The sequence below is a fragment of the Onychostoma macrolepis genome, chromosome 01 (genome assembly GCF_012432095.1).
Source record: "Onychostoma macrolepis isolate SWU-2019 chromosome 01, ASM1243209v1, whole genome shotgun sequence".
Classification (NCBI taxonomy): Eukaryota; Metazoa; Chordata; class Actinopteri; order Cypriniformes; family Cyprinidae; genus Onychostoma; species Onychostoma macrolepis.
This window is the reverse complement of record NC_081155.1, coordinates 39,829,999-39,857,816: the sequence shown is the minus strand read 5'-3', so window position 1 is coordinate 39,857,816 and position 27,818 is coordinate 39,829,999. Positions and strand designations below refer to the sequence as shown.

The window sequence follows — 27,818 nt, the reverse complement described above, 5'->3', positions numbered from 1 at the left end:
AATAAGAGATGCTTCTTGAGCATCAAATCAGTGTCGTAATGACTTTCGAATATTCAGCTTTACCATCACTGGAATAAATAATATTTTAAAATATATTAATATAATAATAATAAAAAAACAGTTATTTTAAATCACAATAATATTTCACAATATTACTATTTTTACTGTATTTTATTTTTACCAAAATAATGCAGTTGAGCATAAGAGACAATAAATATTTGAAAAAGTCAGTGCCAGAGTATAAAAGTAGTAAGTATCAAAGTAATAAATAACTCAAATGGGAGACAAAATATTATATACGCCATCATAATATAAGACTGCCAAGTCCAAAATTGCACAATATACTGGAAAGCAATACTAGAATCAGCCAAAGACATTATTTATTCATCAAAATGTATTTCTCAATATGAACTAAAAAGCTTACTGAATAAGCAGCAGAACATACCAATATGCATTAAAATGAATTAACTCCCATAATTAACTTCATCTTGGGTGAATAGTGTTGTATTTCCAAGAAATTAAGTTGCAAACACTCCTGCCACACTGTAAAATAAAGTGCACCTGATGTGAACAGTGACCCCAGTTAATACTAAAGATATCGCTAGTGAGTATACTTATGTCCATGTGTAAGATTGATGCTAATGGTTAGTGCATGTGCGTGTGTTAATGGGTAGCACGAGTGGGTGTTTAAGTAAATGATTCACTTTGTTAAGTGTGTCTAGGGATGTTTTTTAGACTCTGTCAGTCACATTAGGTTAGTTAGGTCACACGTCTAAATGCTCTGATTATTCGATTAAACATCTATGTATGGATTTGTGTGTGTAGTCATGAGTGTTTCTCTCAACCCACAGCAAGCAGCAGGGTTTGTGTGTCTTCAAGGATGCGTTTCATCTGCCTTGTTGTTCTCATGTAGGTGCAAGTTTGCTTCATTAAACTGATGTGTTTAATGATCAATTCACACACAGAGCTGACTGACCGGAACGCCTTGTGTCTTTCTGTCTTCCTTGTCTTGTTGTCCTAGTCTGTGTGTGGTGTGTGTGAAGGCAGGACATGGCGTCTAACTCTACCACTAAATTTTTCGCCCTTTCCCAGTCTTTCAGCGTATCTGATATCATTGTAATCGGAGCATATTTTTTATTGAACGTCGCTGTTGGAATATGGGTGAGGTGCATTAGTGTATTTGGATAATTGTGTGTTTGTATGAATCGTAGATAATAATTATTATTTAAATAATAGTTTCATCATGTTCTGTTGTGACAGTGTTTATATATTTGAAACATAAATCTCAATTTTCTGTAAAAACGCGGATGTAAACTTTGGAAATAAAAACTATTTAAAATTGAACACTATTCTAACATTAACATGTTAGAGTGAGAAATACAACTCCATTTTAGTTTTGCATAAATTGTTCTGTGTATGTATGTGTGTGTTTCAGTCATCTTGCAGAGTGAGCCGCAACACACTAAGTGGATATTTTCTGGCTGGCAGAGACATGGCTTGGTGGCCGGTAAGTGATAATTACCGTAAACTGACCCAACTAAAGAAATATTTAAACTTTTTTTTTTTTTTTACTATTTTTGACTCACTTTACTATAATTAAAGCCTGATAACGAGCAGATAAAATTACCTTTATTAATCTTTTTTAAATAAACAGATTATTTGTAATTTTATCTGCTATTGTTTATGTTTAAAAACTACTTAAAATAATAATAATAAAAATCGACCTTGGTTTAGTATGGTTAAAGCCTATATATGCAGATAAAATGACAAATAATCAGTTTCTTTTTAAAAAAAAAAACACTTCTAAAAAGAAAGAAATGAAAACGAATTCATTTGAAAAATGATTTGTTTTTTTGTTTTTTGACCTGCTTGTTTTCTTTTATTACAAACAAATTGCTACCTAAAAACAAACAAAAAAAAACACACACACTTTAATTTTAGGTAGTGCAGTAATATAAACTTCTACAAAGGTTGATCTCAATGAAAGTGTTTTATGAATAATGTTGTAAAATGTAGCTTCTTTTTTAAAGTAGGCAATAGAAAAAAAAGAAGAAAAAAAAAAAAAAAACATGTACATGAACTACTTATTTTCAAAATCCAGATTTTAGGTGAAAATGTATAGGTTGAGATCCAAAAGTCAAACCACAGAAAGTAAAACTATAAATCAACCAAAAGAGACTGAAAAAAATGATAATAAAGCAAATACATTATGCATTATGAAAATGTTTCACTTATCAAATCAGATCACTTAGCAAATTAGTGACATTTATCAAGTGAGCTCTACAAAATAAATTTCCAGCTTCCACTAAAGCAAAAGATGGGCTTTAACATCTCAGCTCATGCTGAACAAAATGATTTTGCACAGTTCATGCAGATAGAGAGTCGCTGATTAATGCAACAGACAGACCAAATAATAAGGCATTAAAATTAGTGTTAATTATTTTTTTATGCATATTGTTATGTATAATTCGGAATTAAAAAAAAAAAGAAAGAAAAAAAAAGCTTTTAATTTTTTTAACTAGTGGTTTTCAGATACACATATAGGGAAAAACATATATTTTAGGTGCTGTAGAAGTTTCATTGTTTTTTACCGTTTTTTCACCAACACCAATCATTTTTCATTGATGATTAGTTTAGCATGCATGACACACTGCAGACACTGCCTGACATGTCATGTCAACTAGCCTGCAGAAATGAAGTCTGATGCTGTCTGTTGCTAATCTAGTAGTTTTATGTAGAGAACTGCACTAACATGTGGCATGAATGGATGCAGATTGGTGCATCTCTGTTTGCCAGCAGTGAGGGTTCAGGATTGTTCATCGGTCTGGCTGGGACAGGAGCAGCGGGAGGGATTGCTGTAGCTGGATTTGAGTGGAATGTGAGTGACATAATTTTTAATAACTCTTTTCCAGTTTCCTTCTTGCATTTATTTCGAAGAAGTGCAAAATATTTATAAGTCACAATTCGTTATTGGGCATTATTTCAAACACTAATAAAACTTCATGTAAATGCACCTGCATTTAATAAGCACTAGGGGGAGAAAGAAGACCAGCTTTTGTCTTAAAACCGGCATTATGGGTGCTGAGTATCCTATTCTTAAGTTTTTGTCTAGACTCTTGGTCCTTTCTGTCAGTCTTTTGTCTAGTCTGTCATTTCTCAAATTCTTACAACAAGATAAATTACAACAGGAACAAAAGTGCTATATAAATAAGACCTCAAATTGTTTTTCAAAGTGTGTGCTGGCAGATTTTTTGTCTAGATATATAATAGATTTATATGTAAGTGAAGTAAAAAAATTTATAATATTAACTTTAACAATTAAATAATAACAAATAATTCAAGTTTAAGATAATTCAAGTTGAAATGACTTCCAATTTGATTATACTTATAAAATTTAAGGCAGCAACTGAATTTTTAAGTTAAAGTAGTTGGAAATTATTTACATAAGAAGAGCAGGAAGAAGGCCTTTTAGCGGTGAGTGATATTTGATTGTATTTGCTGGGCTGTCGCTGATTTTTAAGATTATTAGGCTACTTGATAATATTGTTTAATTTATGTATAATTTGTTATTATACAAAGCTGCGTTAGCCCAGGGCCCCGCAAAGGCTTAACGCGGCACTGTTTACATGTTTAAATTTATATTTATGATACACTAGAACTAAAATTATTTGCACACTTAAATTTGTCGGTAACTGCTTGGATGCCATTGCATTAGACAATACAAATCTCATACAAATAGCATTTATTTAGCATTCCTTGTGCTAAAAAAAAAAAAAAAAGAAAGAAAGAAAAAAAAAGACCCACATTGGTTTCAATGCAATTTACCAAAAACTGACACTATGAAAAACATTTGTGTAATAATTCCCATCTGTTTGTATGTTCTTCATTATTTTATGTTCAAAATTAGCTGCAGAGACACAAATTTAAAATAAAAATTGTAGTGACTATTTGCACACTGAGGTGCAAACAAGTAAAAGTATAAAGAAAGACACAACAAATACACATTACAAGCAAAACATTAAAATCTAATAATAGATGTGTTATAATTATTAATCATCAATTAATAATTAGACATGCCTTAGTTTTCTTTTTGCGGCTTATCTCATTATTATCTGAATTGATCTTGTTTAAATGCGCTTCACTGAAAAACAAACAGATTTTCTGCAGTGCTGTAATACTTTCTCTCTCTGTTAGGCAACCTATGTCCTGTTGGCTCTTGCCTGGGTCTTTGTCCCAGTTTATGTGTCTTCTGGGGTGAGTTTTAGACATGCACCAAACCACCACTTATACTGAAGTGCCAAGTGAGCTATTTAGTCTGTGAATTAATAATTGAGAACTTATGTGTAATGCAGCCACATGCACCATAGACTCACAGTCTCTTTCTTTCTCACCACATGTGCTACTTTCCCAGATTTGCCTATTACTTTGCTTAGTTCATGCCATTCTCTCTGCACTTCCTGTCTCTCTCTCACAGATTGTCACAATGCCAGAGTATCTGGGTCGGCGGTTTGGAGGGGAGCGAATTCGCATGTACTTGTCAGCTCTCAGTCTGTTGCTGTCTGTGTTTACCAAGATCTCAGTGAGCACGAAAACACATACATTCATAATGTTTCATACAATGTTTGTTTTTTTGTTTTTTGCCATTTCATTCACATATATTCCCACAAAGCTAAAAGTCAAGCATTAATCTACAAAGGCTTCATTTATTGAGACCTATATTGCTGCACTGGCATGTTTCTGTACCTAGGGTTTTGAAGTTGTGAAAGAGAATGTAGTTTAGCTGTGTTTCAACATCTGTTTCTCACTGCAGGCACGCAAAAACACTTACTCACAAATGCTCATGGCTTACTAACAAACCCGTAATGCTAGGTATTAAACTTTGGCACATAAAAAAAAAAAATTATTTGTCATAAAAGTGGTAAATGTTATAAGTGGTAAAACTACCATATAAAAGTTTGGGCTCAGTAAGATATTTTTAAGAAATTAATACTAATTCAGCAAGAACATGTTAATGTGATCAAAAGACATTAATAATGTTCTATTTTAAATAAATTTTCTATTAAACTTTCTATTAATCAAAGAATCCTTAAAAAAAAAAAAAAAGTATCATGTTGCTCCTTTTTAAACTGTTTTCAACAATGTTAATAATAAGAATTGTTTCTTGAGCAGCAAATCAGAAAATACTGCCACCATGGGAATAAAATTAAAATTTAAAATACATTAAAACAAAAAAGTCATTCAATTTATAATACTATTTAAATTGTAAAATTACTGTTTTTTATTTATTTTCAGCCTCAATGAACATAAGATACTTCTTATAAATATATATATACAGCCCAGCCTATATATATATATATATATATATATATATATATATATATATATATATATATATATATATATATGTGTGTGTGTGTGTATGTATGTATGTGTATATATGTATATGTGTATATATGTATATGTATATATACACATATATATTAAATGTATTAAATGTAATGTATATATATATGTGTGTGTGTGTGTGTGTGTGTGTGTGTGTGTATAAAATAAATATTGCTGACTACAAACTTTAGAATAGCAGTAAATTAAAGAAAATAACTGAGAAAATAACTGAAAATAACTAAAGAAAAAAAAGACTATTTGATAGGATTTGTACAAGCAAGAACCACTCACATTTCTGAAAATATAAAAAGCTATATTTAGCACTTCCCATAGGGGAAAAAAGATGATACTTCATCTGATACTTCAACTGGTTATCAGACAAGGAGATAAAATAGAGCGCAAGTTAAGCCCTTTGCTTAAGTCTCCTACTTCTCAGATTTTCTTAAACAAGACTCAACAAGTTCTCTCATGTATTCTCTAGATTTGACAAGATGGCAAAATCTAGAATTAAAAGTCAGACCTCAAATATTTCTTAATAAATTCTTCCAAGACCAACTGATCTAAAGCTACATTGCCAACATTCATTTTATAGCTCTATATACTGTATTCTTAACTATTCTGTTCTCCAAGTCATTTTAGGACAAACACAAATTGGCGACAAAGTATGCAGTTTGATAATCAAATGCAAAATAACTGAGAACACAGCAACCTGATCTCAAAATTCTGTATCGTTCACAGACAGATCTGTACTCTGGAGCTTTGTTTGTCCAGGTTTGTTTGGGCTGGAACCTCTACCTCTCCACTGTGCTCATGCTGGTAGTCACTGCCCTCTACACTATTGCAGGTTTGTATGTGCATGTATGTATTTTGTATATATACCGTTCAAAAGTTTGAGGTTGGTAAGTTTTATTAATGTTCTTGTTGTTTTTATGCTCACCAGTCCTGCATTATTTTGATCAAAACAGATTAAACAGTCTTTTTTGTGGAATATTATATATATATATAACGGTTTTCTATTTTACTATATTTTAAAGTGTGCTTTATTCCTGATTGCAAAGCTGAATTTTCAACATCTTTACTCCAGCATTCAGCGTCACATGATCCTCCTGCTCATGAGATATTTCTCATTATTATCAATGCTTAATAATTGTGTGAATACAGAGATACTTTTTTTCAGGACTCTTGAAAAAGGATTACTGTATAGCAAGTTGATAAGAAGAACAGCATTTGTTTGAAACTGACAGTTGTGAATGTTCTTTACTATAATTTTTGATAAATTGAATCCTTGATAAATGGAAGTATTCTTTTTAAAAAAAAAAAAAAAAAAGTTCTATCCCCAAACTTTTAAATGACAGTGTCTATATATGCATTAGGTATAATAAAATAACAATAAGCATACCTTTAGAGCATTTGTTATTTTAGGATAATGTTGATTTCCACCTATACTAATGCATTGTATAAACTAATCAACTGTATAAATTAACATCTGTTCATAAAAATGTTCATAATAGATGAATCAACAATTAACAATAGTATATTTGTAACTTAACAATACACTAGATTAATAAGTGTTCATGATGGTTCTTGTAAAGTGGTACCGCCACATTTTTCAGTAGTGAGGGGTTTTATAATTAGTAATCGCAGTAAACAAGCTCTTTTTCCAGTAAGCAGCAGTGTAGCGTGACAAAGCACAGCTTTTGATGTCTCACCGTGTTGCGCACACAGATTTACAGCCAAGCAAGCAAATGCAATAATCAATTGTAGTCTTCCTTTCGCACCGTAATGCTGTAAAACTGGGCGGGGTGGCATAATGGTTAAAGCTCAAGGCTTGAAACAGGAATGTTCCTCGTTGGAGTTGTGGATAGTGTAAATTATAAACTAGAAGAGTCCTCGAGCGAACTACTTAACCACAGGTTTGAGTAGTAACAATTATTGACCAGTTGTTTGGATAAAAGCTGCTACTAAATGATTACTTGTTTAAACTTTCTCACCGAAGCCCAGTGGTTCAGTATCAGTTCATTTCTGCAGTAGTAATTATGATCTACATGACTGATTCCAGCATAATTGCATGATTACGTTAATCCGCAGCACTGCTACCACTGTATCACTCCTCTGTCTACAAGTGCTGATTCAGACATGACCCCGTTGACTCATATCACATTAAACCAGCATGAGAGAATTGAGCAATACCCGCTTAGTCCTCTGTTTCACCAGGTGGCTTGGCTGCTGTTATCTACACCGACACTCTTCAGACCTTCATCATGATCATTGGAGCAGTCATCCTAACCATTACAGGTCAGTCAATCTCAGGCCTCTTCTTTTATTCTCCTCTGGCAGTGATCTCATGTCAACTGTCACTGAGGAAGTAAGTACATCTTGAAAGTGGCACTGCTGGAAAAAGATGGCAGCTGTAAGAGAAAGTGTTTGGCAGGCACATTTTCCGGATTATGTGGTTTACATACATTCATTGCATTTCAAGAAATCCTAAATATTACCTTGACTTACCTCTGGTGGTCTGCCGATATAGGCAAAACAGTGTATATATATATATATATATATATATATATATATAAAAAATTGTAAAACTGCCTATTGATGATCAGAATAAAATAAATAATGAGATAATGAAATCTGGTTATATACTGCATCTATTTTCTAAATAGATAGATATTGTCCAAATAAATCAATCAATCATGGCCAAAAAAACAAACAAAAAAAATCTTACGAAAAAAATAATTTGCCAGGTAACCTAAAACTCAAATTAAATACACATAAATAAAACATTCTCTTGTATAAATGCATTAAATTTAGAATATTCTCCAAATGTGAATATTCAATGCGAACAAGCTTTAAATGCATTGTCATGGTGCTATGCACATTAGGGTCAAACCTTGGAATTCATCATCTGGAATTTTCTTTCCACAGGGAAAGTGAAAACAGGCAAAAATAACAGCATATTTGGTATAATTTGGAGCAGATTTCACTGTGGCTGTCACAGAAATAGAAACCAGGCATCAAAGAAAATATCCTGTAACACAGCTGTTCATGACCAGAAAAAAGTCAAGCAGAGAGGTTTAAACCACGTCTGGTTAGGACACATTAAAACCAGCATAGCTGTGTTTTATGGAGGTGTGGAAATGGGAAAAAATTCCCATTAATGTCTTAAAAACCTTTAGAGATGACTTTCTCCAAGTTGATAAAGAACCTAAAATTAAATTACATATGTACACAGATACAAGCAAACAAAAGTGACAAATACACAAGTCTAAATAAGTTAAAGAAATTTAAATATTTTAATTGGAATCAATTCAAAATTTACATTCCGTTTTGACGCCATGTCATTTTGATGTTACTACAAAAAAACAAATAATGCTAAACCTCTACACATTACCCATAAAGTAGTAGATTTAGCTGATATGTATTTATGTACATGTTACAGCATTCAATAAGATTGGAGGCTACAGTAACCTGGAGAGCGTGTATTTGAAAGCTGTGCCGTCTAAGATCATCCCAAACACAACATGTCACCTGCCCAGGCCTGATGCCATGCACCTGTTCAGAGACCCTGTGCATGGAGATCTACCCTGGCCAGGCATGACACTGGGATTGACCATTCTTGCAACATGGTACTGGTGCACCGATCAGGTATGCTTCAACACACACACACACACACACTAAAGGTCCTTGCACACCGAGTCCGAAATTTTCGTATGCGTTTTTTCGTATTCGTCATCTTTTCCTATCAAAATGCTTGTTACGGATGCGAAAACGCAGAAAAATCTAACCTGATCCGCATTTTTTTATGACAGATGAAAGTTTCGGAGGCAGTGTGTAAACGTAATTGACACAACGTGAGGTCGTATTTATTTTTTAACGTGCAAAAATTTCTGACTCCGTGTGCAATGACCTTTACTCTCAAAAATGGATAACAAGGCTACCCTGGTTTTCACAACACAATGTAAAAAAAGCTTTGCATAAAGGACAGTGTTGCAAATGTATTTTGCATTATGAGTTGCATTCTGCTAGAAGATATTTAACATATCACTTGACACCGTAAAGACTGCAGTTTTAGAGACAGAGGTAAAGACCTTTTAGGAAAACGATCTACCAAGTCTGAATATCTTTCCACAATTAGACCTAATTTAGGGTCGACCCTTGCAATTTGATGCACATGATTTGCGTCAACTAAAGTCTATATTGAGTCCTGCATCACTAAAACATCTCCAAATGATTCAAGTATATTCTCACAGAAACTGTGAAAATCATTGTGTGCAGACTAGCATCAAAAATGATAAGAGTGGGAAAATTATAGAAGACTGTACTTGCAATAGCTAAAATTGTAACACTTTCCTTCTATAACGTACAGTGCACATCACATCTTAAAAAAAAAAAAGCTTTTTTTTTTTTTTTTTTTTGGGTAAAAGCATATATTTCCAAACCTCATTAGCAGCCATTAAACAAAACAAAAAATTACCAAAGGTGAACATCATTAAATTTCTGGAAATACTGTCTGAGTTGGAGTCTCTTCAAGACCCAGTAAATGTGGGATTGGTCTGGGTCTTATTACTTGGGTCTTCCGGTTGGTGGATTCAAAACTTGGTCTGGGTCTTGGCTAAGGGTCTTAGTCATGGCCACAGTCAATTCAACACTGCACAAAGTGCTGCAATAAATTCAGTGTTTTTCTGAGTAAGTTTCAGTTTGTTAAAATAACTAGGTCTTGGTTAGAGTTTAGGTCCAGGTCTTAGGGGTCTTGGTCTGGATCTTGGAGGGTTTGGTCTTGACTCCAACTCAAAAGCTAATTCTGAAGGCCGGTTCACACCAATAATGATGGGCACAAAAGTCTGGTCTGACTTTTTCAAAAAAACTGCAGACAGGCTGAATCAAAATACAAATTCACTTTCTGTCATTAGGTGTCGCTTATGGAAAAACTGAAATTCAAAATATTCTGCTTGAGAGTACCACAAAGTACTAATTCTATACAACAACAGCACCTCTGGGCACGTGACTAAAAGCACTAATCTTGGTTGACCAGTCTTTTTTTTCCGCAATGCGCTGGAAAAGAGATTAGAACGCCTCTCCATAAAGAAAGAATCTGTCACACTGACAGCATGCAAATGTTTGTATCAGTCTGAAGCGATTCACATAAAAATGTTCAATCACAACAAACATTAATCTTGGTGTGAACAGGCCTTGAGACAGTCTGATCTCCTCAGATAAAACCATGGACAAATGCAGACTTTAAAATTAACTCTGTCAGTTTGTATTGTACTTTAAGTCCTTTTCCCACAAGCTGAGACAATAATTAGTCAACAACAGGGGTGAATGTGAAATCACTATCACCATGGCCACCAATCCACCACCAAATTTTTGCACTAGTCCAGATTACACAATAAAGGCACGTCAATAAAGAGTAAGGCTGCTTGTGACAAGTTTTGCTTGCCACGGTCCAGTTTAAAGATCCAGTTGAACTCCAGTTGAAAAGTCTTTATCAGTGGAGACTGGTGGCTACATCATTGCACATTCATGCCTTTGTACTCAATACAAAGTTGTTGTTTATTTTCTGAAATAAAGCCACCATAAATCAGTTAATTTTCATTGTGCCTCTGTGTCAACAATTTATCCCCCAAAGCAAAACCAGACGCGTTCACTGGAACCTTCCCTCTGAGGAGTTTGTAGCTGGCGAGTTTGGATAAAGAGATTCCTAATGGCATACGAGTCTCAACCCGTCTACGAGGAGACGGAGACTTTGTTTGAGAAGCCCGTTGAGTGGGAGAGTGTGATTTAGAGTGCATGAGCCGCTGAGCGTGTGTTTGGCCAGTTCGCAGTCCTTCTATCGTATAGGCGGGGCTTTGTCTTCTAGGGGACCGGCCGGAGCGGTTTAGATTTTGCTGGCCTGATCCATTTGAGGGGAGGTCAGCATACGCCTTCCCCTGCCAGTACCTGTGGCCCCCGATCACATGACCGCTGCTTTTCGGAGGTCTATGGAAAACTCCAGGTTTAGCAATCACCACTTTGGCCCGGCCATAAGTGTCTCGAACAGGTGATCTGGAAACCATCTGGTAGAGCTGAAATGGAGGAAGGTGTATGTGAGAAAGAAAAAGGATAAAAAACCTTCAGGCTTGATTTCAAATGTTTCAACAAACTATAAACTGTTCTGATGAATATGATGAACTCAGAAAACAAAAAGTAATGCTGGTTGATCTGTATCTTGGCAGGTAATCGTGCAGAGGTCTCTATCAGCCAAGAATCTGAGTCATGCCAAAGGGGCGTCGATCTTTGCCAGCTATCTCAAGATGCTTCCCATGATCTTCATCATCCTACCTGGCATGATCAGCAGGGCACTCTACCCAGGTACTACACACACGCTCCAGCTGCTGTGTCCGCTAGTGCTGCAAAGATTCAGTTCCATGTCATCTTTTGTGCAAGCTTTGTCACATTTTAAAAGCCTATACCTATAGAAAAAGGGGTCATACCAGCTTAAAGTGGTCAAGCTGGTTTTTGGTAAATGGCAGCTGGTTTGTTGCTGGTCCAAAGTGGATTACTAAATTGGACTACACTATTCTACATCAGCAAATACACAAAAACCAGCTACAACCTTAAGCAGAGTAGTTTTATACCCAAATAAATATTAATACTACACACCATACTTAACTGAAGCATTTTATTCAAATATTAGATATGATAGAAATTGAATGAGACGAGATTAAATGGTGGCATTAAAGGCAAAAATTTGTAAGAACGGTCCAACTTTATATTAGGTGGCCTTATGTACTTACATTTAAATTAATCATTTGATACAATGCACTTATCGTGTACATACATGCTTTTACATTGTACTTATATATATATATTTCTTTTTTAAATACCTGCATGTAATTGCATCTGTAATTACTATATACTGTATAATTACACTGTTGACCCATCCCTTACACCCATCTTTAACCCTACCCATACCACCAAACTTGTCCATAACCTTAGCTGTATCCCACCTCAAAAGCAGCAAAAGTGTCTTGCAATACAATATGAACACAATAAGTACATGTACTCATTTTTTGATGTAAGTATTTAGTAGTTAAGGCCACCTAATATAAAGTGGGACTGTAAGAACTATGCAATAAAAGTAGGTCCGTTAAATATCCAGTATTAAAATTCCGTCCAACTCCGTTTCACTGATAAACAATGAATAATTGATATTAAACAACTTTTTTATTTAAATAAATGAAAGTTAAGATATTTACAACTACATTTTAGATGCTACAAATTCAGGCAAGTTAATTGTAAGTCAATATACTGTATCTACATATTTTTATTATTTAATGGATATTGTATATGTATTGGCCATCATTGGACATTAAATTGTGCTTGCTCCTTTTCCCTGTTACAAAATTATTTACATTTAGATTCTGCTCAAATCTCAAAATGTTTAGATGTTATAAATTTAGGCAAGTTAATGCAGTATAAATGAACTTGCCTAAATTTATAACATCTAAACATTTTGAGATTTGAGCAGAATCTAAATGTAAATAATTTTGTAACAGGGAAAAGGAGCAAGCACAATTTAATGTCCAATGATGGCCAATACATATACAATATCCATTCAATTGAAAAAAAATAAATAAATATGTAGATACAGTATATTGACGTATACTATAGCTGACATATCGTTTATTCCTAAACAAAAGTTTCCTGACACCTCAAACATTTTAGTCAGAGCCACATGTAGATTACTTTTTCCATTGGGAAATTCCACCAAAATGAGGATCTGAGAAACCCTAATAACATGCTATTTTCCAACTCTCATCTGATACGCCGCTTCATTTACATTTTCCCCTTCTCCCACCCACTACCCCCATGCATGTGTTTTAGCACTTATACAGGTTCAGGCGTGCTGGAAATGTCAACAGAGTTCGGGAACACACACCGGCACGCCCTTGTGCGTTCCATAACACACACGCCTGGCTTCTTTTCATCTACTTGAGACACTCCCAGGTTTATAGACTGGCAGAGTTAAGAGCCAAATCTGGAAAAAGCACTTTCACATTCAGTCACACTAAATCAAAGTCCAACCTACCTTTGTTTTATCTTTGTTCCGCATGTTCAGTAGATTTTTCTCAGCAGTGTTTTGTTCGACATCATCCGATCGCAAGTCCAGCATGGATTGAGAGAAACGGGCCATCACGTTAAGCGCATCAGTGCTGTGGTCTCCAAAACGACCAGAACCCGTTAACCTTCCGTTAGGGAGTCTGTCACTACTGTCAGAGTCAGTACATTCATAGTATTCATCTGACATTGTAGAACTCTCATCTTTATCCTTTAATGATTGTGCACAGATGACAGCGGTGCTGTCGGCATCGTTGTCGCGAGTGTCCGTGTTTGCATCCTTTGTCTGGTTTTCGTCCCTTCTGACTAAAGTGACCTCTGCGTCTCCAGAGCCCTCTGGTCTGTTAACCACCAACTGAAGGGTGCGTGGCTTGGGCACAGGCATTTCTAAAGTCTGTTTGACTTCTGTTGGTTCAGGGTTGGACTGCTGCTCTTGTGGAGGAGGGTTGGATTGGGGTTCTTCTTGCTGGATCGGAGAGCTTGGCGAATGGGATGAATTGGCTGGTGTATCTTGATGGGCATTGCTAGACTTAGTCTCTGGCTGAGTTTGGGTGCTCGATTGAACATTTGCATCTACAGTCTCTGTTTTAGACAATTGTGTTGTTTTTCGCCGAGGACTTGCCTTATCTGGTAACGGTTCCTCAGGTGGGGCAGTGAAAGGGTCTTTAAAACGTATTGCTTGAGATGTTTCAAACATTTGCGAGCGCATTAAATGTACCTGTGTTGGCTTGCTTGTATCACGGATATTAATAAACCCAATAACATCACTGGGTGGGTCTGGCTCAGGCCAGATGGGCAAGTAGTGAGTGAGATCTGCCTTCGGCAGACCTACAAGTCCTGGGTGCTTTTTCGGTTCTTCTATCAACTCCCGTTGAGGTTTGGGAATCTGGACCATAGGATGTTTGGAGTTACTGTTCTTGGCAGTAGCTTTGTCTGAAGAGGCTTTGCTTGCTGAATCTATATTAAGCAATGCATATTTGGGGTTAATTAGTTTTCTTGCAACAGCTGCAGGAACAGGGGGAGGAACAACGATTGGGGCAGGGTCAGGCTCCGGAGGGTCCGCCAAAGGGATCTTGGTTAGATTGACCCCACGAGAGTTCAGGTATAGTTCGCGGAACTGCTTGTCAAAAGTTTCAACAGCCTGTCCCGTCAGGACTGTAATGATGTTGCGGTCGAAACGAGAAGCTGTCCATGTAAAACTGAAACATAAAGATGCCACAAGTCAGAAAAGACAATAAACAAATAACATGCACAGCACAATCACATAAACTGACATTTAAACTAGTGTTTAAACACTCATAAACGAGTGCGTTACCACCACTGTTGAGGTGATGGCATGTATTTCAGTTGCGTGACAACAGCTCACTCACCCAGCTTTTTTTGTTCTTGTTTTGTATGTTCACACTTCCTATTTCTTTTGGTATTCTGGTATTTCATGCCATATGATTAGTTTATTAGGTCTGTCTTGTGATTTGATTATTGTTTGACTAGTCTTTTTATTCAGCTTCTAGTTTGATTGTTTTGTTACCATGTTACGCCTTTGTAAATTATTATCTTTTAATTTGCCATTGTGTATTAAATGTTTTCCCATGTTCTCTATCAGATGTTTGGGTGAGATAAGTGATGTTTCTAGTTTAGCTAAGACTATTCCTGCTTTAAGTTTGGTTTATGGTTCTTGAGATTCTCTTACCCATACCGAATTGAACTTGCAATTTACAAGGCAGACAGTTTTTACTAACAAGCTTCCTTACAGTCTAGTGTGGCTGGCTTGCATTTTGAAAACACAAACTCGTGCATATGTACATTCACACATTTAAGCACACAAAACAAACCTGTATGAGCCGGACACAGCACGGTCTCCATCCACAAACATGAATTTCTGACTCAAAGAGCCATGCACCTTCTGAGCTGAGCGTGTAAAGAATTCGGCACCACTGATGCATCGCACCCGAAGATGCTACAAACACAAATTGTTATTCATACACTAACACACACAAATACATATTTTCTCATTTTAAGAAAAGTCTTCAAAATGTGTCTTCTACTCACATTGAGGTGTCCTCTGTGCATATTGGCTCTCTCACACATATGTAGGAACTGCTGTATAGCTGCAAAATCTATAATAATGTATATAGCTACTTTCTTTTTAAATCCAACCTCTATTAGATCCTTGAAAATGTCAACATCTGTGAAAACATCCATTACCACAGCAATCATCTGCAAAAACAAAAATGGTTTTGTATTATCTCTCGGTGTACAAATGATTATACACAAAAAGGTCATATTCCAATTCCAATTCTATTGTAAGCATGGAATGTGTTCCCTTTATTAAGAAGACAACATGATGACACAAAACAACTCCTACACACCCTTAATCTGTTGTACTACAACTATTAAAATCCATATCTCGTTATAAATTCTCATTGTGTGAAATGTCTTTAGATAAAGGAATCTCTTTGATTGAGTATTTGAGTGTGTGTGTCTTAAAGAGAGAGGGGGAGGAAGGGAATTTCTGCCGGTATGCGTCACGGACCGAACTGCTGGATTCAAGCAAGTTCTAACAAGACAATTGAATCAGTTTGGAAACCAGTGCAATTGTGAAACGTGATGGATATTTGGACATTTAACCAGTTTAGTTTATTTTCTGCTGAACTCAATTCTTTCCTAACAATTCCAGGTTATCATTTTAAAAATTAATCAGCTTATAGGACTAGAGTTGTTTTGAACAGTGTGTTGACATACATAAGCACTGCAGCTCTTTTGCTTAGAGCCATAACACCCCACTGATGTTGTCATTGATTATTACTATTAAAATTATAACTTGATGTAATGTAAGATGATGCAAGATGAGTATTTAGCATACTAAAGACTAACAAATATTAAAGAGCCAAGCCATGATTATGACTTGGCAACTTAAAATAGTTTAACACTTTTGACCAAAAAATGTTTTACAGTGAAAGGAGAACTTTTTGAGGTCCACAATTAAACTTTATTATTGTTCATTGCACTTATAAGCTGTTCTGAAGAAACAAGAAATTAATGTTAATTTTCCATAAGTTCAGAAATGTTTTCCAAGAACGTTTCAGACATAGCCATGTATGGTTTCTGTAACCACAAGACACTAGACTGCAAATTAGTCAGGATCAGAGAACAGGAATGGGTTTCACCTAATGTAACCATAGCAACCGACGGCTGCTTCAGCGTGTAAAGTTTTGGACGTGCAACTTTGAACGCTGTCATTATTTAACAATTTAGTATAGTTTTACATATCACAAATATGAAACCAAATCTCTTGTGGCTAGCCTAATTGACATTTGCCAAACTGCACTAAAAGAAAAGGAAAACTGGATTGCGTTCACGATTTTGCACCATAGGCTACTTCTCAAAAATAGACCTTCTGAAAGTCACAGAATAGCCTAACGTTACATTAAGAACCGGGTAAAGGTCCGTTCACACCAAGGACAATAACTATAAAGATAACGATAAAGATATAGTTATGCAATAGCAGAGTCCACACACTACAACTATAACGATAAAGGCACAGAGAAACGATATCGTTGGAATCACTTTTCCAGCTGATAAAAAATACAAACATTGACAGCCAATCAGAATCCATCCTGATATTTAACGAGCTCAAGAATTTAAAGCGGCAGATGAGTGTGAACTTATAATAAACGGACGATATCGTTCGCTGGTGTGAATGCTAATATCGTTATCTTTATAGTTATCGCTCTTGGTGTGAACGGGCCTTAAAGACCGGTTCTTTTGAGAGTGAACAGTGTTTCTGTGGCTGACTGACCATACAATCGTGCTTATCAAGTTTCTCTAGTCCACCCACCTTCTGTGCTTGCGCGATGGCCTTTCTCACAACCTCTTTTATATGCGTCGTCTGTCCGTCCACTGGCGGTTGCGTGAACACATTGACGCGCGTCACTCCGCGGTAAGAATTGCAGTCTGGCCATCCGAGGTCCAGATTCGGTATGGAGGTATCAGAGCGGTCCGGCCAATACTGCAATGAAACCGCACCGTCCTCTCCCTCTGTCGTACCATCTGGTTTTTGATGCTCAGAACCGGGTTTATAATCTTCTATGCTCCGACGCAACCGCTCGAGTTCGGGTTCCGACAGGAAAGGACGCAGCTGGTGCTCTTTCACATAGGCTTCAAACGCGTCGCGTCCTTTCGTAAACAGCGCTTCAAGCGCGAGCCGCTGATCCTCGCTGTAAAAAAACTCCGGTTTGGATTCATTCAGACGCCAGTTCACATGATTGTCATCAAGACACTGAACCTGAGAGAGAGCCATAGCGTTTCCACACAAACCGAATTAAAGCGGATTCTTATTTCTTCTCGTAGTTAATATTTAAGTCAAACTGTAATCCCAGAAAAGTATAAAAACTCTTAATAAAGTTTGTTAACTAGCCTAGAAAAACTCCTTTTGCGATCGAGGTAAAGGGTTTCCATGGTAAAGTGAGACCTGGCGATTCAATCGTTTTGTTTTTCTTGTCAAATAAAGCGGCTCAGCGATAACTTATGCACCAAAAAGCGTACAAATAAAGGCGATATTGTTTCTTAAAGTTACAAAAGATGCCTCATATGTTATTTGATCACGTTTCCCCGAGCAGAGTCCCAGTTCAGAACAGGACGCAGTTGACCGCTGAGCCGGAGATCATCTTTCAGTTACTCAACAGGTAGAATAGTACAAAGCATCTCCACAGGCTCTAGTGATTAGACACACCTCAGTCACCTGACCGGGAGGGGCAAACACACACACACACACACACACACACGCGCGCGCAACAGACTGCAGTCAAACCGACTGGATCCGAGTTTAGGGTCTTCCACAAAAGCACGAACCCTGGAAACCTCCGACGCCGTCGAGGAAAAACAAGCTTCCGGATTGTTCACCAGAGTGTTGCAAGTTAAACAAAACTTTCTTCCACGTCTCCCGATATAAATAATGTCCTGAGTCTGTTGTCCAGTAAAGTCCTGTGGGGCTTTTGTGTTACTTTGCCCTACTTCTGTGGAGCTGGAAAGAGGAAGAGGCTGGATGTCTGGTTGCTTGAGCGCCGATGACGCGGCATGCATCCGAACGTTACACGGCTGAGTCAACAGTTGCGTGGGTTTGGGCGGGGCATCCGGGAAGAAAAAAGTTGCAGGAAACCAAAGAAAGTGAAACAAACACTTCCTATTTCCTCCCCCTGACTTTGTATAAGTAGGCAGACACTTAAATTGACTCCTGGGGCTAGTTGTCACACATGGAAGCTGCCACAAGAACTTTATTTTGAATCCATTTGCATTAATGTGCTTTTTTCTTCTTCTAGCAATAGGTTTTATATCCTACCATTCAGACAGTTAACTACAGCTTCTGTTTGATACATTTGATAGTTTGATATAGAATTTGTATGTTACTATTTCCATTTTCATTAATTATTTGTTTTATAATTGTGACTTATTATATATTATCAGTTTATTTATTATTATTAGGCCTATTATTATTATACGTATTAATTAAGCCAGGGATTCGCAAATTATTTTGGCAGCTGAACCCCTTTGACCTAAAGTATTTACCTGAGATTTTAAGTTAGGGTAGAGTGGGGGGAAACGCCCCCTTAAGGACTGTGTACATTTTTTTTTTCTATAAAACAAAGGTTAAATGTGTTCAGAAAAGTTCAATCATAGTTTTATTGACACTGACATAAATTATAAACCAAGTATGAAAAAAGGCGTTTTCCCCCTCTCTACCCTAATATTTCAATAATTGGAAAGTAAATTTGCATGTTCATGGTTTTCGGATGGTTAATGGTCATATAACATGCAGACAAATTAACAAGCCTTCTAGAAGCATCTTGGAGACGTTGCTACATAATTCTTCTGGATTTAGTCTGTCTCAGTTTGTTCTGTTTCTTCATGTCATTCCAGACAGATTGATGATGATGAGATCAGATCTCTCTGTGTTGTCAGACTGTTTGTGCAAACAAAAATCTCACTGGATTATCACAATTAATGGCAAAATGAATGTTTGGAAATGTAAACTGATATTTCCTACTGACACAAAAGGTAGAAATAACTGACTGAAAATACTAGTGTTCTAATAATTTTGGCCCCAAATGTATGTGTATATATATATATATATATATATATATGTGTGTGTGTGTATATGTGTATATATATATATATATATATATACAGTGCTGCTGGAAAGTTTGTGAACCCTTTTGAATTTTTTATATTTCTGCATAAATATGACCCAAAACATAATCAGATTTTCGCACAAGTCCTGAAAGTAGACAAAGATAACCGAATCAAACAAATGAGACAAAAATATTTTCTTTGTCATTTATTTATTCAGGAAAATGATCCAATATTGCATATCTGTAAGTGGTAAAAGTATGTGAATCTCTTGGATTAGCAATTAATTTAAAGGTCAAATTAGAGTCCATCTGTGCAGAGGTGTTTTCAGTCAGTGCAATGACTATCAAATGTCAGTACATGACCTGTTTTATTCAAAGAACAGGGATCTATCAAAGTCTGATCATGTTTGTGGAAGTGAATCATGTCACGAACAAAGGAGATTACTGAGCACCTCAGAAAAAGAGTTGATGTTACTCATCAGGCTAGAAAAGGTTACAAAACCATCTCTAAAGAGTTTGGACTCCACAAATCCACAGTCAGACAGATTGTGTACAAATGAAGGAAATTCAAGACCACTGTTACCTTCCCGAGAAGTGGTCGACCAAAAAAGATCACTCCAAAGCACAACGTGTAATAGTCTGCGAGGTTGCAAATGTTCCCATAACTTCTAAGCAACTAAAGACCTTTCTCACATTGGCTAATGTTAATGTTCATGAGCCCACCATCAGGAGAACACTGAGCAGCCATGGTGTGCATGGCAGAGCTGCAAGAAGAAAGCCACTGTTCTCCAAAAAGAAAATTGCTTGCTAAAGATCACGTGGACAAGCCAGGGGACTATTTGAGAAAGGTTTAATGGATGGATGAAACCAAAATAGAATTTATTGGTTTAAATGAGAAGCGTTATGTTTGGAGAAAAGAACACTGCATTCCAGCTCAAGAATCTTATCCTATCTGTGAAACATGGTGGTGGTAGCATCATGGCTTGGGCCTGTTTTTCTGCATCTTGGCCAGTACAGCCTGCCATCATTGATGGAACAATGAGTTCTGAATTATACCAGCAAATTCTAAAGGAAAATATCAGAACATCTGTTTTAGAACAGAGTCTCAAGAGAACGTGGGTCATGCAGCAAGACAACAACCCCAAGCACACAAGTCATTCTACCAAAGAATGGTTAAAGAAGAACAAAGTTAATGTTTTGGAATGGCTGAGTCAAAGTCCTTAATCCAATTAAAATGTTGTAGAAGGACCTAAGCAAGCAGTTCATAGGAGGAAACCCACCAACATCACAGAGTTTAAGTGGTTCTGCACTAAGAAATGGGCTAAAACTCTTACATGTTATTGTGCAGGACTGATCAGCATTTACAAGAAACTTTACCTTCAGTTACTGCAGCAAAAGGGAGTCACACCAGATACTGAAAGCAAAGATTCACATACTTTAGCAACGCACAGTTATGTAACACTGGATCATTTTTCTCAATAAATAAATGACAAAGACCATATTTTTTGTCTCACTTCTTTGATTCGGTTCTCTTTGTCTACTCTCAGCACTCATGATCTTAAAATCTGATGATACATGTTTTGGGTCATAATTATGCAGAGATATAGTAAATTCTAAAGGGTTCACAAACTTTCAACCAGCACTATACGTATATGTATATATATATAAACTGCATCATTGCATCCCCCCCCCCCCTCCCCAGATACAGTGGCTTGTGTGGACCCTGAAGAGTGTGTAAAGGTGTGTGGTGCAGAGGTGGGCTGTTCCAACATTGCCTTTCCAAAACTGGTCATCGAGCTCATGCCCAATGGTAATCAGGATCACTTTTTCTTTTTTCAAATTGTGTATATGTTTGAATTGTTAACATGTACTTTACTAGATGCTTAGTCAATGTCATGGTCTTTTTAGCATAAATCATGCAATTGTACATGTGTGTTCCAGGCCTCAGGGGGTTAATGATAGCTGTAATGATGGCCGCTTTAATGTCATCACTGACCTCCATCTTTAACAGCAGTAGCACCCTCTTCACCATGGACATCTGGAAGAAGTATCGAAGAGGTGCTAGCGAGAAGGAGCTGCTGCTGGTTGGCAGGTGTTTACGACTGTTTGTTTGCATTTCATGCACGGAATTGTGTCGCCTATTTCAAATCATTAATCATTGTGTAATGCATAAAGGTTACTTGTTGTCTAAGATCCAACATCGTGTTTTTGTTCAAAAGCAATTACATGAAAGAATGTAGAGATGATTCATAATGCAGAATGAGTTAGACATCAAGGGGGTAGATTAATCATTTAGATTAGCTCATATTTATGTCCTGTCATTGGGTTGAGATCTGTTTAAATGGAAATAAAACCACAAAATACTTTTTTATAGAACTAGATAATGGAAGAAGACTAATAGTCTAATAGAAATTAATCAGCAAATATTAGCCTACTAGGGTCCAATAGGATTTAGATTTTGTAGTAGAACTTAACTTTAATATCATTAACACAATGACTTTCATTGTCCATGTTAAGAGCTGTGGTTGAAACTGAAGATGATCATAAAATGTATGTCCATTTGTTTTCCCAGGATAGTGACTGTTATTTTGGTGGTGATTAGCGTGGTTTGGATCCCGATTCTTCAGAGCGCTAACAGCGGTCAGCTCTATGTTTACATCCAGTCAGTAACCAGCTATCTAGCCCCTCCTGTAACTGCCATTTTTGTAATGGCGGTTTTCTGGAAAAGAACCAATGAGGCGGTAATGCACACACATAAACACTGTCTGAGGCCTCACTTAGACTATGTACATATTGACATACCAAAATTAAACACTCACATGCATTCGAAGAAACCACTTCTCTCTTGTGAAGAAGGAATGTCTGCCTATTTTATTGTAGCACATTAGTGAGGGTGTGTGTATTTGTCTGCTAAAACACACAAAGAGTGAGTACTTGTCTGAATGACAGCAAAAGAGAGCGTAACTTTCACTTGGAAGTGATTGAGAAGATAGACACTTGTATTTTACAGAAAGTAGGCCACACCTTAATATGAGCCGTTTTATTGGTGTCGCTGAGTCATTATATATTGTGTTTTTGAAACGGAAAAAGCATTGATAAGTTGTGTATAAGCTGAATTTTTTTTTTTCATTCAGTACAATCTTTCCAATTGCATGTTCCAGTCTTCTTTGCTGTTTATTAGTATAATAATGTTATAGTGAAAATAATATGTAAGATAGATAGATAGATAGATGGATGATACCAATGTGAAATGTTTCTTTGAGATCTTTGCTGAGAATAAACAGGATATATTCTTAGAACAGGAGAAGCATTGTGTGAGAGTGCAGAAATATAAAAAAGGTCCTGTGATTCGTTCAACTCTGTGAAATCCCCCCAAACCCAATGTGTTTTGAAAAATATGCTTAGAATGAATGTTTCAGAAGCATTGTGGTGTACCAGGCTGGTTATCTTGGATGTTTTACTTTGAGCAAAGAACAAAACTGCATTTTTCTCATTGACTGCATAAGAGTGATCGTATCTGCTCACATCTTCTGTAACTTAGCAAAAGATTAGCTGTTAAGCAAGCAGTTTAAGAAAAGAATGAAAACCCGTTGAACTAAACATTTAAGAGCTTTAAAACTGTGTGGGTGGGATTTCAAAATCCCTGTTCGTTTTTACCCTGAAGGGTCATTTTGTGGAAAGTTATCCTCCGTCCCCCATAGCAAAAAGGAAATACCCATTTTAGTTTGTGAGATCTCAGATAAGTATAATTGCTCTGGGGGAAAAAAAGCCAGTAAGTAGAGAATTTTAACGTTGGTTTACAGTTAGGCCATGTTATTGCGAAAGCTAATGTTCTCCAGAGAAAAAGAAGCCCGCCTAAAGAAACTAAAACTGGCAGGGTGACATTCATAGGGTAAGAAATAAATCGTTACAGTGAACGTATTTGTGTAAGTGTATCCGTGTGAGTCGGTGACGCAAAATAGAATAAAATCAGTTTAACTTACATAATAGTTCATATCTACTGTCTTTACATGCAGCACATTTTGGCAAAACACTGGAATAAATATCACTGAAATATGACATGCTTCACAGGAATTGTTGTGTTTGTCAAGGGACTTTCACACCTCACTCCACCCTTAAGTACATTAAATAAGCAAATATGAGCCTGTCATGTCAGGAATCTCAGCTCAGAGTTCATTCCGTGCATCCTCTCAAGATACCTGAAATGTTAAAAAATAAATAATTAGTTTAACAGTCTCCCACGCTCATATAACACACTGAGTAAAAGGAACACCGCTGTTGGTATGTAGAGCAAAAGAGAATGCTAAGTCTTCCTGTAGCTCTAACAGAAGAGCATGACGCTAGCAACACATAGGTCATGGGTTCAATTCCCAAAAAACTGATAAAATGTGTATCTTAAATGCAATGCAAGTTTTGGATAAAAGTGTCTGCCAAATTCATAAATGTAAATGCCAAGAGGTTTCCTGAAGAGTTTTTCTCATGTGTGTGTTTTTTTTTTTTTGGTATTGTGTACGCAGGGAGCATTCTGGGGCATGATGGTGGGTCTAGCAGTGGGATTGACACGGATGGTTCTAGAGTTTGTGTTCCCTCCCCCCCGCTGTGGTGTTTTTGACCCTGCTCCCTCTGTTTTGAGGAGTGTTCACTACCTGCACTTTGCCATCATACTCTGTGCCCTGACTGCTATTGTTGTAGTGGTGATCAGTCTACTGACCCCTCCACCCACTGACGAACAGGTAATAGCCTCGCTTAGAACATGTTTTCATAGATTTAAAAAATAATAATAATAATTTTAACAAATATTAAAAATAATAATAATAATAATTCTTGTAGCTCCTTGTCTGGCCTTTAGACTTTGAATTTGTTAAAATGGCATTTTCTACCTTTCAAAATTTCGGAGTCAGTAAGATTTTTTAAATGCTTAGGCTGCATTATTTGACCTAAAACACACCGAAGATTGTAATGTTATGAAATATTGTTACAGCTGAAAATAACTGTCTTCTAATTTAATATATTTTAAAATGTCATGTATTCCTTTGATGGCACAGCTGAATTTTCAGCATCATTACTCCACACTGTAAAAAAAAAAATTTGAGCCAACTTAAAATTTTAAGGCAAACTCAAAAATCTGCTGAAGCTGGTTGCCTTAAAATTTTAAGTTGGCTCAACTTTTTCTTTTTTTTACAGTGCAGTCTTCAGTGTCACACGATCCTTCAGAAATCATGCTAAAATGCTCAAGAAACATTTCTTATTATCAAAGTTAAAAACAGTTGAGCTGCCTAATATTTTTGTGGAAACTGGATTCTTTCGTGAATAGAATGTTTAAAAGAGCAGCATTTATTTGAAATAGAAATCTTTCGTAACATCATAAATGTCTTTACTGTCACTTTTGATTAATTTAATGCATCCTTGCTAAATATAGTGTTCATTTCTTTCAGTAAAACCCTACTGACATTAGACTTTTAAATAGTACTGTACTTGAGGCAGTAAGTGAAACAGTTTTGCATTATGCAAACAGTAGTACAATATGCTACATTGTTTCCACATGACCTCATTGCAAGCATGTTTAATTCTGCAATTTACTGGTTTATTTTGCTACGGTTTTGTTTAAAAATGTATCAACTCTTGACAGTCTGATCAAGTAAAGAAAAGAGCTTAAATCATTGCTAATATTAATTTCACTTCATTTGTTTGACTGGAAATGGAAGGTTCAGTCAAGTGCATTGCATTACAGGCAACAGAATTATACTGTATATACCTGTGCATTATATACTGCAGAAACAATAAAAATAGTATAGTAGTACACCATTTCAAAGATAACCTAGCCTCAACAGTATCTATAGCCCCCCAGTATACTATACTCTTAAAATTCTACTCTTAGAATTCTTAATCAATCCCTTCCGTTGAGATTTGTATGAAATTTAATTGATTTACTACATTTAATAAATACGGTATATCATGTCTCGAGTGGCTTGTGTTTGATTTTGTTTCAGTTACATAATCTTACCTGGTGGACTATACATAACAGCACCGAGAGAGAAATACCTCTACAGAAAGTAACTACACTCAGCCGCAGGACAGACGGTACGGAACACACACACACACACACACACACACACACACACACACATTTGTTTTATGATATTAGTGAGGACATTTTATAAACTTCCATTGTATTTAAATTGGGTTTAGTGATATTTTCTATCACCTAAGCAGAACTTCAGCCCTAAATATAAAACTAGATTTAAAAAGAAACATGATTTGGTTGATTTATACAGCAAGCCTCATAAACTAGTAAGGACTAGTCAGTCAACAGGTTTCACTATATTAGTAAGGACATTTTTGAATAGTGAGGATATTTTGGACTTCACAAGTTGTCAAAACTATACACACATTAATCCAGCTTCCTAATACAGAACGGAGGTGTGTGAGGAGTTTACAGCATGATAGATCTCATGAGGATTGTTGTGACCTATTCATCAGGGTGTGGTGCTGTTCTACATATGTGTATCAGTTGACAAAACAAAAGTGTCTTATATGCGTGAGAACACACACAAGGAACTGAGAAAAATACCAATTGTCATTTTCTTGGTTTTGAACGAAAGCTTACTGCATACAGTGTATTATTTTATTAAGCACAACATTGAAAAAAAATTGAAATGAAGTTTAAAATGAGATGTCTCAGCATGCAATCATGCAATGTGTCATTTAATTCAGCTATGAAGCCTTTTAAGTATAATAAGTCATGATAATACTTTGGCGTTCCTTCAAGAACCTTAGAAAACCATGTAAATCCCATAGTTTATGAACATGCAATCATTCAGTACTCTAGTATATAACAAAGTGCCATGGTATTACCATTCGATACTATCAATGTAGAGCTCCCTTGCCAGTTAATTTCACATTCAGCATTTTTGTTTAGGCTGTGAGTCTGTGCGCAGGGGTAAGTGTGTGCGCACCGCTGGGTTCTGCAGCCCTCGACCTGGACGATTTCCAACCGGGACGCCACCTCCTGTGATTCACAGCATCAGAGAAGATCCCTTCTGGTCTCGTTTCTGTTGTGTCAATGCCATCATTCTCATGTGTGTCAACATCTTCCTCTATGCTTACTATGCATAACGCACACCGCCACACACATTGTTTCTTTGTCACCTAGACTTCTCATAGACTTTCTTGCAATTGCGAGTTTGAGTTTATATCTCACAATAATTTTTTTTCTCAGAATTTTGAGATAAAAAGTCAGTTACCTTTTAATTTTTTTTTTTTATTATTATTATTCCATGGAGGAAACAAGCTTCCATAAAATCCCTTTAAATTATTGGGCTACATAAAATATTTAAAAAAATGTGTTTTAATAATTGTTCAGTTAGATTTACATATAATGCATACATGCACTACTTGTGTAGAAGAACTGTGTATTTGCCTTTAAGAATAGAGCAAAAAAATAAATGACTGTTTCTCACAGTGCAAGCTTAAAAGGTAATACGTTATGCTTATAGTAAGAGCTCATAGTGTATGTTTGAGAAATACTTTCACATTGACTGGGAGAAAAATAAATATACTCATTACTAGATACTCCCAAGGATGTGGGTGTAAATTAAATAAACTGCAGTTGTTCTTCTTGAAAATAAATGATCAGTGATTAACCTATAATTTTCTGTACAGCATGTCAATGACTGTGTAATTTGTGTCTAAATAATTATTTCAACAATAGCGTGAGAGTAGCCATAGTTTATATGATTGTAAGAACAGCTAGTGAATGATTTTAAGAAACATTAACTGTTAAATATTTATGGGTGTTTAACTTTTTTCTCTTAATTTATATTGTTTTATTGTTAATGTGCAAATGCAAATTGATACATTAAAATTACAAAGCAAATGTGTAAACCAAGTGTTTTGTTTTTTTGTTTTTTTAACAGATTTGAAACATTTTGGGCTAGATGTACTAAACCTCCTTTACATTTGGAATACAAGTACAAGCAATACACTTAGTAAATAAAAGTTTATTTTTTCCCTTGAGTTGACAGTTCGTAAAATACATCCTTACATGATCACGCAATATTACACCTGACTGCTATATTTCTACAAAAGTTACAACATAAATAGCAATGCTTGCTATCTAAATGTGTACAGGCAATTTATATGTTAATAGGTGTAAAGTTAAGTCAGCAATTTGACTGTCTCATATTTTATTGCATTACATGTCAG

At 36.0% G+C, this 27,818-nt stretch overlaps 2 protein-coding genes across 4 annotated transcripts; one reads left to right on the top strand and one right to left on the bottom strand.

The window, feature by feature from the left end:
• Window positions 1-1,021: 1,021 nt before the first annotated feature.
• slc5a10 (solute carrier family 5 member 10) lies at window positions 1,022-27,497 on the top strand. The gene is made up of 15 exons (XM_058768209.1): window positions 1,022-1,161; window positions 1,436-1,507; window positions 2,774-2,878; window positions 4,195-4,254; window positions 4,475-4,579; window positions 6,124-6,229; window positions 7,600-7,680; window positions 8,825-9,030; window positions 11,601-11,736; window positions 21,316-21,423; window positions 21,555-21,705; window positions 22,186-22,354; window positions 24,131-24,346; window positions 25,604-25,694; window positions 26,533-27,497. Exons 1-15 carry the CDS (start codon window positions 1,051-1,053, stop codon window positions 26,727-26,729), a joined length of 1,914 nt encoding a protein of 637 aa, XP_058624192.1. The 5' UTR covers window positions 1,022-1,050; the 3' UTR covers window positions 26,730-27,497.
• Window positions 9,064-18,591, bottom strand: fam83gb (family with sequence similarity 83 member Gb). 3 transcript variants are annotated; one of them, XR_009269582.1, is made up of 6 exons: window positions 17,324-18,591; window positions 15,535-15,702; window positions 15,318-15,442; window positions 13,457-14,684; window positions 11,707-11,774; window positions 11,381-11,450 (listed from the first exon to the last, which is right to left on the bottom strand). XR_009269582.1 is itself a non-coding variant. In XM_058768163.1 (5 exons), the coding sequence occupies exons 1-5, from the start codon at window positions 17,783-17,785 to the stop codon at window positions 10,971-10,973; spliced, it is 2,463 nt and encodes an 820-aa protein (XP_058624146.1). In that variant the 5' UTR covers window positions 17,786-18,591; the 3' UTR covers window positions 9,064-10,970. The 3 variants fall into 3 exon arrangements, 2 of the variants coding, with proteins under 2 accessions (XP_058624146.1, XP_058624161.1); XM_058768163.1 differs by lacking the exon at window positions 11,707-11,774 and having other exon boundaries at window positions 9,064-11,450; XM_058768178.1 differs by having other exon boundaries at window positions 11,437-11,774.
• Window positions 27,498-27,818: the final 321 nt, after the last annotated feature.

What these genes read in the sequence shown, in the direction of transcription:
- slc5a10 (XM_058768209.1), top strand. Translation starts at nt 1,051, where the DNA reads ATGGCGTCTAACTCTACCACTAAATTTTTCGCCCTTTCCCAGTCTTTC. An exon ending in GGTACTGGTGCACCGATCAG is followed by an intron (nt 9,031 to 11,600) that starts GTATGCTTCAAC and finishes GTATCTTGGCAG; the next exon opens with GTAATCGTGCAGAGGTCTCT. An exon ending in GGAAAAGAACCAATGAGGCG is followed by an intron (nt 22,355 to 24,130) that starts GTAATGCACACA and finishes TTGTGTACGCAG; the next exon opens with GGAGCATTCTGGGGCATGAT.
- fam83gb (XM_058768163.1), bottom strand. Translation starts at nt 17,785, where the DNA reads ATGGCTCTCTCTCAGGTTCAGTGTCTTGATGACAATCATGTGAACTGG. An exon ending in GCTGTGTCCGGCTCATACAG is followed by an intron (nt 14,685 to 15,317) that starts GTTTGTTTTGTG and finishes TTTATGTTTCAG; the next exon opens with TTTTACATGGACAGCTTCTC. An exon ending in GGAACAAAGATAAAACAAAG is followed by an intron (nt 11,451 to 13,456) that starts GTAGGTTGGACT and finishes CCTCCATTTCAG; the next exon opens with CTCTACCAGATGGTTTCCAG.